The 12,820-nt window shown below is 40.2% G+C and overlaps 1 protein-coding gene across 7 annotated transcripts in view; it reads left to right on the top strand.

Moving 5' to 3' along the window:
- Positions 1–12,820, top strand: part of cspg5a (chondroitin sulfate proteoglycan 5a) — a 74,689-nt gene that overhangs the window by 47,798 nt on the left and 14,071 nt on the right. For all 7 annotated transcript variants that reach the window (XM_031756678.2, XM_039620057.1, XM_031756675.2 and 4 more), the window contains exon 3: positions 6,511–6,699. In XM_031756678.2, the coding sequence (XP_031612538.1) occupies positions 6,511–6,699 (189 nt within the window). The remainder of the gene's footprint in view (positions 1–6,510; positions 6,700–12,820) is intronic.

Below are 12,820 nucleotides of genomic sequence, written 5' to 3'. Positions count from 1 at the left end.
AAGACAAATCTCTGCTGAGTGCTGAAGGTCCCGGATGTGCAGTTCACTCAGAGCTCCGGCGAGTTTGTATCTTGCCGTGACCAGCAGCTCTTTGGTTGAGGCTTTCGAACAATCAGATGCAGCGTTACTCACTTGTTGTCCAATCACAGACGTCGTTCTATGCTCCACTGACGAAATGCCGCATCCTCTCACCAGCCACGGGCTCTCCTCGTCCATTTAACAACAAAACACAGCAACACTCGCTGTATTTGAGGTAGGAACACTTGAGAAGTGTCACAGTGTTTTGCAAACTGCTGTTACAGTTAATTTCGTTCCGTTAATTTGTTTGGTTCCTATTCTTAAGTAACACTTAAATACACATGTGGTTAGCTTGCTGGTCTAGTTTAAGTTAGCATGGGCATGCTGTTCACTGATGGAGTAATGCCAAAATTGGCCTGATATTGTCAGTGTGTTATCATAAACATGTCCTAATTTGTCATGAAAAGAAGAGCAGTACCCCTAGACCCTCAAGTGAAAATACAGATAATAGATAAGCAATTTAAGAAAATAAGTATAATGTGTATAATAAATGATTTTACTGTCACTTTCCTGGGTTTGTTGACCCAGCATTTTAAGTTTTAGTTTGTTTGGATGTCGATGTTTATTTATAAGTTCTTTAGGTTAGCTAAGTTCATTTGTTTATTAGATTACCCTTGTGATGTCTGTTTTATTGTGAAAGTCCTTGTCCTATATGCAGTGAGTCTAGTTTTGTTTCCCCTTGTCTTGTTAGGTCTGATTTGTCCCAGCTGTTCCTCATCCCCTCATTGTCTCTCTGTGTACTTACAAGGGCTTGCAAAAAGTATTCGTCCCCTTTTCCACATTTTGTCACATTACTGCCACAAACATGAATCAATTTTAATGGAATCCAATTTCAGCAAAAGGTGGTTCTACAAAGTATTGACTCAGGGGGCTGAATAATTACGCACACCCCCCTTTTCAGTTATTTATTTGTAAAAAATGTTTGGAATCATGTATGATTTTCATTCCACTTCTCACGTGTAGACCACTTTGTATTGGTCTTTCATGTGCGAGTCCAATAAAATTGATTCATGTTTGTGGCAGTAATGTGACAAAATGTGGAAAAGTTCAAGGGGGCGAATACTTTTGCAAGCCACTGTAAGTCCTGTCCTCATTTGTTCAGTGTCAGGTCATCTGTTGTCTTTGGTGCCACGTTTCCATGTTCCAGGTATGTTTGTATCCATGTCAGGTTTCATGGTTTGTCCCCAGGTTAGGTTATTGTTTAGCTTCACTTCTGCCTTTTGTTTTGTAATCTTTTAATTCAATTAAATTCAATTTTATTTATATAGCACCAAATCACAACAACAATCGCCTCAAGGCGCTTTTATATTGTACAGTAGATCGCACAATAATAGATACAGAAGAAAAACCCAACAATCATACGACCACCTATGAGCAAGAACTTTGGCGACAGTGCGAAGGAAAAACTCCCTTTAACAGGAAGAAACCTCCAGCAGAACCAGGCTCAGGGAGGGCGGGGCCATCTGCTGTGATTGGTTGGGGTGAGAGAAGGAAGACAGGATAAAGACATGCTGTGGATTAATAACAAGTATGATTCAGTGCAGAGAGGTCTATTAACACATAGTGAGTGAGAAAGGTGACTGGAAAGGAAAAACTCAGTGCATCATGGGAATCCCCGGCAGCCTCACGTTCACTGCAGCACAACTAAGGGAGGATTCAGGGTCACCTGATCCTGCCCTAACTATATGCTTTAGCAAAAGGAAAGTTTGAAGCCTAATCTTAAAAGTAGAGATAGTGTCTGTCTCCGAATCCAAACTGGAAGCTGGTTCTGCCTATTTTACCAGCCTTAATAAACAGCTTGCTTTCTGTTAATATTAAAATTTTCTTTCACGTTCCTTTGTGTCTGCATTTTGGGTCCATTCCTCAAATTCATACATGTGTCTCAACTGTTTTTCCCCACTCGGCGACACACACACCCGCCGGGGTCAAACTCTGGTAATTGGTGATTCTGTTCTCAGACATGTGAAGCTAGAGACACCGGCAACCATAGTTAATTGTCTTCCAGGGGCCAGAGCAGGCGACATTGAAGGAAATTTAAAACTGCTGGCTAAGTGTAGTGAAGTAGATTCTGGGGTAGGATTTTACATGATGTCCACAAACGCACCACTAACATCCACACCTTCCCAGTTGACAATTAGCAGGCTTATAAGAAACAGCTGCGCTTCACTACCAGAAGGAGTCATTTGGTAGTCTTGTCCATCCAAGGTGGCTGCGAGCATTAGGCAGTTAAGCGCTGCAGATCTCTCCAGGAAAGTTACTCAGTTTAGTATTGCCCTTTAGAGAGTGGTAAGTGGGACTCTTGTGTTCATCATAACGTGGCATAGTAGGGTGGACTTTGACAACTGTTCCCTCTTTTGTTGCAGGCTTGCACTATACTACTGCTGTCTTGTCATATGCTGTTTTGTTTGTTACGCAATGCTTTTATAACAAACAGTAATTTGGGGTGTATTTGTTTTATGTAGATCTTTTACTAATCTGTTTAATGTTTTATGCTTTCTTTTATTGCTTTAGTGGAGGTGTGGCTGCTTGTTGAGGGGCTAGGCACGTGAGGTGGAATCCCTCCCGATGCATGCGAGTGTACACACCGGGCATAGGTAGATTGCACCGTTTAGTGTGAGTGAGGTCTGCAGTGAAATCACATGGGTGAGTAATTGGTGGCACCCTTGGGCACTCCTCCTGTAGGTTGCCTCCTCAAGTGGCCGGTCTCCACCATTTTGTTTAGTTGCTCTTTTATCATGTTGTGATTGTTTTAGGGTAGCATCGTGGTAGGGAGTCTGGTCGTTTTAATTAACTATTTTGCCGTCTCAACCCTGCTACCTTAGGTGCCTCTTTGATTTTATAATTCTATGTTTTTAGTAGTTCTTCTTAATAAACCTTGATTTGTAAAATTCACCTGCCTCACCTTTGCCGTTAATAACAAGTCTGTGGGCTTTGGTTGCCAGTGTAACACTTACATTGGCTAGAGATATCTTTCCTGGGGTGTAACTCCCTCCCCAGGTGGCGTTGTCAACATCTTAGTTACCGTCCCCGGTTATTCCTCATTCGCGCCACCACATAAGGGTAAACGTAAATTCAGTAAAATCATAATTCACATCGGCAGTAATGACACCCAGTTACGCCAATCGGAGGTCACTGAAATCAATATCGAATCAGTGTGTAACTTTGCCAAAACAATGTTGACTCTGTAGTTTTCTCTGGTCCCTCCCCAATCAGACCAGGAGTGACCTGTTTAGCTGCATTTCTCCTTAAATTGCTGTCTGTGTTGTCCCAGAAATGATGTCGGCTTCATAGATAATTGGCAAAGCTTCTGGAGGAAACCTGGTCTTGTTAGGAGAGACGGCATCCATCCCACTTTGGATGGAGCAGCTCTCATTTCTAGAAATATGGACAAATTTATTAAAGCCCCAAAATATGACTATCCAGAGTTGGGACCAAGAAGCAGAGTTGCAGTCTTACACGCCTCTCTGCAGCTTCTCTCCTCCTGCTACCCCCAAAAACCCATCTCCACTGAGACCGTGTCAGCTCCCAAACAGACAAAAACAAACTAAAAACCAGCAAAAACAATTTAAACATAAAAAAAAATCAAAAGAAAGAACAATACAGTATCCACATCTGAACCAAAGAGTAAAACATTGTGGATTATTAAATATTAGGGCGCTCTCCTCCAAGTCTGTTAGTACATGACTTAATAATTGATCAACAAATCGATTTACTCTGCCTTACAGAAACCTGGTTGCAGTCGGATGATTATGTTAGTTAAAATGAATCAACACCCCGAGTAATTCTAACTACCAGAAATCGCAAAGCACAGGCGGAGGGGCGGTGTGGCAGCAATTTTTCACACCAGCCTATTAATTAACGAAAGACCAAGACAGACTTTTAATTCATTTGAAAGCCTGATGCTTAGCCTCGCCCACCCCAGCTGTAAAACTCAGAAACCAGTCTTACTTGTTATCATCTATCGTCCACCTGGGCCTTACAGAGTTTCTGTCTGATTTCTCAGACTTTTTATCTGATTTAGTGCTCAGCTCAGATAAAATAATTATTGTGGGTGATTTTAACATCCATGTAGATGCTAAAAATGACAGCCTCAACATGGCATTTAATCTGTTATTAGACTCAATTGGCTTCTCTCAAAATGTAAAAGAACCCACCCACCACTTTTATCACACTCTAGATCTTGTTTTAACATATGAAATAGAAACTGAACATTTAACAGTGTTTCCTGAAAACCCTCTGCCGTCTGATCATTTCCTGATAACATGTACATTTACAGTAATTGATTACACAGCAGTAAAGGCCCTGGTGTGGTGCCTATGGGTCTAGCTAGGCCCTGGTGCGGTGCAGATGGCCTCAGAAAACAGCACAGGCCCTGGTTGAGGCTCAGTTGGTTTATGCTAGCAGCACAGGCCCTGGTGTGGTGCAGACAACTTCTGGTAGTAGCAGAGGAGAAAAACCAAAAAAAAAAACAACCCAAAATTCAAAGCAGACATTCAACAAGGAGACATGCTGCTGCCCTCTTGGAATTCAGAGTCGAGACTGAGCCTGATGATCATACTGAATCACATGACAGCGGCAGGAATCTCTAAGTTCAACTGCAGATTGCAGATGCAATTATATTAATGCAGATTAATATAAACTCTTCAAGGGTCAAAATCTGCACACACATCATTCTGCTTAGTGAAGGTCAGACAATTTGTGCATTGATTTTGAGAAGTAAGACTCATTAAATAACAGTAATATAATTACACAAATGTTGAAACTTTATATTTTGAGACATTTTGTCAACAACAAAAACCCCAAGATGTGCAGGCACTAATAACTGAATCTAAAGACCTTCATTTTGTCAAGATTTGCCTGATTTAACTGTTGTTACCCTTGCTTAAGCCCCAAGAAGGGTATAACCTGGGTCAAATGTGTTATTGTGTCTGACACACCTACAAAATGAGGACTCGCAGAGTGACGTCACTATAACCTGGGTCAAATGTGTTATTGTGTCTGACACACCTACAAAATGAGGACTCACAGAGTGACGTCACTGAAAGTGTGTTAAAAGTGTGTTTTGTTCCAAAACTGGCCAGTAGGCGGCGAAACTGAAAGTGAGCAAAAACGCTAAACACACTTAAACACACTTTTTCATAAAATTGTGATATTTCAGGACATTCGAGATTTTTGGTTTGGGAGCATGTTGGGGCCTCTAGAACACTTTAGAAGGCTCGGAAAAATGAGGACCTCAAAAATGTCCTCATTTTTCCGAGCGTCCTCATTTTGTGAGTGTGTTATCATAAAATTGTCCTCAGATGTCACGAAAACAAGTACACACACACACACATTAGTTCTATTGATCTCCACATTTAGCTGTTGGCAGGAAAACAAATGGGTGAAATTAATCTAGAAGTCACTGAGCATAGTTGGGATAATAAGCAAAAGTCCTTTAAGGCAAAAATGAACCTCACTTTTTGCACTTGTGGCAGTGAGGTAGTGCCTCTCTGCAGCATCACAGTCCTCATTAAGTGGTGAAATAGTCATTGCCATTTCACACGGCAAACAGTCAGTAGACAAAGCCATCTGCCCCTGTCGTTTATGTCCCCGGGCGGACACCGTACTCCGCCAAATGGCTATGAAGGGAGTCTGGGACTTGGATGGCAGCTGTGTGTGTTTTTGTGTGTGTGTGTGCACACAATATACATCCACACATGGTTGCCCATATGTTTTGTGTTACATGTTCTAAACACTAATATCTTTTCTGACTGTGTATGCATGTGTTTTTGTTTGACAGCGAGCGTGTTTATAAAAAAAATCACCTCAGGCTGTTTTTCCTTTTTCACTTTCTATTTTCAGACACACATAGTGATGACTTTGTATATTTTTCAATAAAGCGTTCACAAACCTGCCGGCGACAAACGCTCTTCTAGTAGATGGCTTTACGCTGAAGGTTTATATAACACGCATCATGTTGTGGAACATTTGGAGGACTTTTGGCAGCATGTAAAGAGCATCCTGAATTCCCACATCTCTCTGTTTCTGATTAAAGATAATCAGAAGCAGAGAGGAAATCCTGAACTTTAATGAAGAGACTTTGAGTACGGAGGCATTCACAGCATGTGTGTTCATTAAATAATTCTTAAAAGCCAAATGTATAACTTGTAACTGGCTAAAACGTGAAACTGTCAGGCACACAAAACTCGCAGAAATTAATAAGATGTGATTTTAACTCACTGATCTCTTTTTTCCTTCCCTTTCTGCTCACATTTCATTTCACATTCTTCACTGTTCATCGTCTCTCTTTTATTACTCACAACTTTTCTCTGTCATATCTTTTTGTTCTGCTCTGTTTCCTCCCTTTGTCCCCCATTTTTCTCTCTATATGTAATTCCACCTGACTCCATTTCTCTCTCAACCTGTCCTCTGAAACCTCTTTGTCTGCCTCAGATGTAACGTCCAGGATTACATCTGGCACAAGGGTGCCCGTTGCGAGTCGGTGGTTACTGAGTTCCAGGTGATGTGTCTGGCCGTGGGCGCCTCGGCTCTGGTGGTCCTGCTGCTCTTCATGATCATCGTGTGCTTCGCCAAGAAGCTCCACGTGCTCAAGACAGAGAATAAGAAGTTGCGTAAGCGCAGGTGAGGAGACGACAAAAGTCTGAAAAAAAGTTGGGGTTTTTTTTTTACCCTTATTTGGTTTGTGCCTCAAAATAACAGCATCTAAAGATTAGTACCGCTGATGTGTGTATGGTAAACGAGACAGTGAGAGCATTTTGGGGGCCAAAATGGGTAGGGCGCACTGGTCTCTTACAAACCAGTAAATAATTATGATCATAAACAATGACAGGGCAGGACATTTTGAATGAACATTCAAACCATGATCATCCTATATAAAAATATTCACCGAGTAGCAGTAACTCATTAGTTTAGATTCTCATAAATACTTTTCTAAAAGTGTTTCATTATATATTTGGGAATGGGTGACTTGCCTCTTGCTAAAGTAACATTTGGAGTCACTTTTTGCTTTAGAAGTGTTGCTAGGCAGACACAACCAAGTCCTTTGATATGCAAAGCTCACCTTGTACTGTTGTTCACTTTAAAAATATATATTTTTGCCCTTCTAACTCTTCAGTACTGATAACGAATAATCCAAAATCTCAAAACCTTCCTTTTATTTAGAAAAACTGGAAGTTGTTTATCTTCCCATTTTTATTAAACACTGGATCTTCATCCAGCTCAAAAAGAAAGGATCTAGTTGTTTAGTCTATCTTCACTGTGTCTGGCAATACCACCAGCCTCTGCGTGTTAGATATATTTTTGGTAATGCAAACAAGAGCTTCCAGAGAACAAAACAAAAGATGGTTTAAGTCCACTGAGTAGGGAAATTCTGAAGAAGAAATAAACAGATGAAACCCCCTCTGTCATGTATACTGCAAACTCCACACTCAACTTTCAGTTACTTCATTTTTTGAACTTTGAAAGATCAATCAAATAAAACTAAAAACTGGGGCCTTCGGGCAATACGATGCAGCAGATTTATTATCAGCTACTCGGCAGTCACTGTGTCTCAGCTGCAGTACATTACTCCCTCCATCGATGACTCAACCAGAAAAGAGTTTCTTGGCTGGCACTGCCGTTGGGCCAAAGTGCCACCCTGGCTTGTGTTTTGTGTGAAACGACAGAGAGCGGCTGATTCAGAGAGAGAGCACAGGGGAAAATAAGTTTGGTAGATGGAATCTAAAAAGATCTGTTTGAAATGTCTGAGCTCGCAAGGTCCTTGGACCAGCACGCCTGAGCAAGTGATGAAATCAGAGGTGTACAATAAGAAAAAGGAAAAAGTACTTTAGAGTTTGTAACCACAGCAGGATTGTTTTTAGAAGTTTGGCTGTGAAACATGTTGATCGACAGGAGGCAAAGACTGATAATAATACTAAGAACCAAGAACAGCAGAATTTCAAAGAGTATGATAAGCGCCTCCCCTTGAGGGATCCTGCCTCCTATTTAGAGAGCACTTATCTACAACAACAATCTCCGATTAATTTGAGAGACCCAAACCCAAACTTGATTTTATTTGAGAAAGAATTTCTATTTTTTGTAAAAGGTGATGAAAGGGAGCTGAAATCACAGAGAGTGAAGACTTTGTAAAATGTCAGAGGCTCGTAGCAGAATTACAGAAAATATTAGAAACATGAAAAAAGAAAGGCAGGTGGAGTAAACAATAGCATGAGTCTTCCTCTCTCAGAGACAGGGCTGCAGAAAATGCTTGTGTGTTATTTTTTTTTACAGCAATTACTTCTCACATCTCACAGCAGGGTTTTCAGGAAAGAATGACTCAGAACATTTGAAGCAAAAGAGATTCAGTGCTGGGCTCAAGGACGAAAGAGTGAAACTGCAGCTTTTCTGCAGCAGTACAGCGACTGCATAACCACAACCACGACATGCAGAGATGTTTCGCTGGGTGGTTATTTGGGCTTGTTTTGCAGCCAGTCACTGAATTGATCACGACCTCCTCTGTATATGAAAGTATTGTAGAGATGGGACATCATCTGATAGCTAAAGTTTGTCAGAAACTGGCTCATGCAACAGGGCAATGATCTTAAGCACAACTGAAGATCTACAACAGAATAGTGAAAAGGTGAATTTTAAAAAATCTAAATGAGCTAAAGCAACAACTTAAAGAAGAGTGGACTAAAATACCTCTACAGCAATGTGAGAAACTGACAAATCACACAGTAATTGATTATTTTTGATTTATTGTTGCTTAGAGTGGGTCTAGAATCACAGGGTGTACTGGACAGGAAATCAGGTCAGCACAGTGTCATGTGAAAACATTCTTTTTCACATGAGTGTACCTGTGTAAGTCATGTTATGACACCTTCTATTCAATTCAAGCCACATTTGTGATTAATATGTTGTACTTTACAAAAGGAGTGCTAAGCTTGTGAACTTTGTTTGTATGTAAAAAACAGACAGCAGAGTCTGCCTTTTCTTATTTTCTGTCTTACTATTACAGAGGTGAAATGGACACATTAAACATGGCCCAAAATTTCAAGTAATGAGTTCAGCATATGCACTAATGAACTAATCCCTATGAGCCAAAAGCTCGGGCACCAGAATGTTTTAAACACCCAGTTTCACACAGATTTCTTTCAACTGTCTGATGTCAAAGACAGAGCGTGAGCTTCATATGGATAGGGGGATGAACTAAAACCACTTGTTTCATACAGACGGGCTGGACAAAGGCCCAGTGTAAGATATATAAGGATTATTTTGAACTGAGAGTCATGCAAAGCAAGGAGAATACAAATATAAAGGCAAAAATTAGCTTAAATATTGCAGCAACTGATTTTTTATTTGTGTTTAATTCATGTATTTTTAACACGTGTCAAAATTTTTGACAACAGTGGAAATAAATGAATGATGTCCTTTTTCCATAGACTTAAACCTTTGAGGTTAATAGGATGCTTGGTTATAGAGTCAAAAATTGAGGTTAGTCTTAATCCAGTTTCTAGGACCGAGAATAGTTTAACAGAATAAATAAAGTGAAGATAAGAAAGAAAAAACAGGTATAAAAGTAGGAGGAGAAGGGAAAAGCCAACAAAGAAAAGGCAAAGAGACGAGGACACTCTGAAGGAATGCAGGAGGAAGCCAGGGGTGGGAGGGGCAGCATGGAGAGCTGATGGCGAGCAGCCGGCTGAAAAACTGATGACAAGATAGATGCGGCAGACAGTGCGAAGAAGAAAAGCAGGAAAGGTTTTGTTCTGGTTTTGGAGCATCGCAAGTGTTTTTGATGCATGAAGCATATTTGATGTGAAGGATTCTCCACCACCACTGTGGTTGAATGGTTTCATGTGGTTCAGATTTTTGAAAATGTTTTCAGCCTAATGTTTTATGATTAATTGACCTGCCTCATTTTTGAACTGCTTTGAAATTTTTTGGAAAAAAATAACTGTTTTAGTTTCTCACAGCACACGGGGATGTGCCGAGCATTTTGCAGCCATGAAATCTTGAAATCCTGTAGAACGATTAGCATTTCTTTTTCAGTCAGTCACTGAAGTAATTACTCTGCACTGCAGCTTTAATTACATTGATGTAACTAGAGTGTATAGAGAGCTCTTAAAGAGTTCAGATGTAAAGTTTTGCAGATTGAACCAATCTGAAGAGCTGTATACATATATGTACACATGTTGCAAAGAATTAACTAAAAGATTCTCTAATATAGGAACTTCTTGGGCCTCTAAAACCCATGTTATCTGCGTTAAGCTGGTATAATGTTACAAATACCTCAAAAAACATTCATCGGAATAAAACATAAATTTTCTGACACAATATCAAAAGAAGATCAAATTCTACCTCTGTGCTAAGATGTCCTGTAAGTGTCTTGTGATGCAAAGCATACAATTTCCAATTTTTCTTGAAGAAATGTATATTTTCTACAATAAGAGCCAGTTTTTAACTGAAAGAAAAACATGAGATTTAGATAAGATTATTTTTTTATTGCAAAGATTGCAAAGAAAAAGGAAATCATGATTTCATCTAACTGAATTTCTAGTGCTTCTGCCAGATATTCTACACATTGTTAGTCGTGTTCAGGACAATTTATGGACTCAACGAGGGACCTTGTTCTGTAACCACGGGACACACTTGTTAAAATGCACAACGTGAAAAAAGGCTGATTCTTTGATATACAGGACAGTGAAGGAGAAAAAGAGAGTGACAGACAGATTGCAGGGCTGGACTGAATACAAGAAGAGTGGGTGGGGGTTGCTTCGGCATTGCTTTGCCAGTCCTGGCGTTTTAGTGATGATCTCCCTAGCAACAGAGCCGTCGTGGATGAGAAGCATCACGGATGCAAATGTGAACCCAAGGACTGACTCCTCATCACCAGATCCCACGCTACAGTGTTTATTTTTAGCTCCACTGAGAAGGTTATCTTCCTGCTAGTCATGGTAGAGGAGATTATGGACGATGAGGATGATGGTGAGAAGGAAAAGTGGTGCAGTCAGTAGCAGCTGTAATGCTAGTGAGCAGAAATTAAAAAAAGGGGGGGGAAAGGGTGATGTCAGTGGTACTCTGGATCCAGCTGAAAGTAGGGCAGTCTGAACAGGCAGAGGGGAGGGAGGCTGGGAGAAACAGGCGGAGGCGGGGTTGACCTACATACAGCTGTGCGACCTGAGGGGTGTGAGCGGTAGGGTGCAGCATGAAAGAGACAACAGAGCCTCATCAAGTGGTCAGCAAAAGAAATCGAAGAGGAGCAAGAAAGAAGAAAGAAGCAAGAGAGCATAAATGAGAAAAGGAGGCGAAGGGCGACATTTTAGAGGAGTAGAAAGGAGGGCAGCATGAAACAGGCAGAGGGACTGTTGCAGGAAAGAGAAAGTGAAAGAGGAATAAAAGAGGGCGGATACAGAGAAAAAATCTCAACATGACACAGAGGAGAGAGTGTGTGCTTCTCACAAGCCTCATGAATACATGAGACTCCCACACTCCCCCATCTGCTGTGGGTAATTGCAGTGTTTCTCTGCCGCAGTCGAGATCAGACCCAACATCCTGGTCGAAGATGGAGCAGGGGAAAAAAAATGAGAGAACGGGAGGGAGGAGGAAGAGATTGATGAAGTGTTATGAAGCATTTTCAAATTCCTCAGGGAATTTCATCTGTCTGAACAGTAATGAGCTTTTTTCTATCTCGACTATTTAAATGATCAAATTATAGGCATTACCTATCTGGAAACAAGCTGAATACCAGTTTGTTCATGTAATGCTGTTTATACTAACTGAAGCTGCTCATTGTCATTAATGACAAATGCTGGACTGAGATTAAACATAGGATCCTAAATCGATTATTACATAGTTATTATTCACCCCCACCCCCCAAAAAACAAACTTGGTTTCACTTTTATGAAATATTATGTTTAAGTTTATAAATGCTACTTTGTTAGAATTAAACATCAGTAGATGCTATAACAGTAACAACTAGATAAATTCAATCAAAATGACAGCACCAGTATGGAGTTAGATTGACCTGTCCATCCACCCAGACCTTCTTCAAGGCAAATAATCTGGATATTATCTCAAAATCCAGAACGACTGTTTCAACCTTGGTCTGTCTGACTTATCATAAGCAATATACTCCTTACACTTACTTGTCTGATAGATTCAAGTTATGTATTTAACTGCTCAGACTACATATGCATATTTTTATTATGTTCTGCTGTGATGATTTATTATATTTAATTCTTTGATATTAATTACCAGCTTTACCAGTATGTTCATTTAGTGACCTGTACTTGTCACTGCCAATTTCCAATAATCATAAATGAACCAAGCATATGGGATATAATAGGGCTCATTATTATGAAGGAGATATTAAGGAAAGGCTGTTTAGGCAGGTAGAAAAAGTTATGATTCCTGTAGCTGCTATATGGCCAATCGTGAAGTTTTTCATTTGTGAATCTGCACAAAACACCAAGTATGTAAATATATATTTTTAATTTTATGTGCAGCATTTTTAACAGCCATTGGCAGAAAGAGAACAGAGTGAACGGTCCAAAGCTGGTGATGCACTTCAGTGTCTCCCCCTCTCTTGTCATTGCCTTGTTTTTCCTGTTCTGTGGTTCATCAAATATAAATCTCAGGAATGCGGATCAGAGAAGCAGTAGTGTTTTTTGTGTGTGTCTGTGTAGTAAGTAGATCACAGCCTTTTATTTAACTATAGATATGAAAGGGATTTAAAATGTTAAGAAGCTCAGGGTAAAGGTTAATA

Source organism: Oreochromis aureus, linkage group 11 (genome assembly GCF_013358895.1).
Source record: "Oreochromis aureus strain Israel breed Guangdong linkage group 11, ZZ_aureus, whole genome shotgun sequence".
In the NCBI taxonomy this organism is placed as follows: Eukaryota; Metazoa; Chordata; class Actinopteri; order Cichliformes; family Cichlidae; genus Oreochromis; species Oreochromis aureus.
The sequence above is the reverse complement of the archived record's forward strand: the minus strand, read 5'-3'. Positions and strand labels throughout refer to the sequence as shown.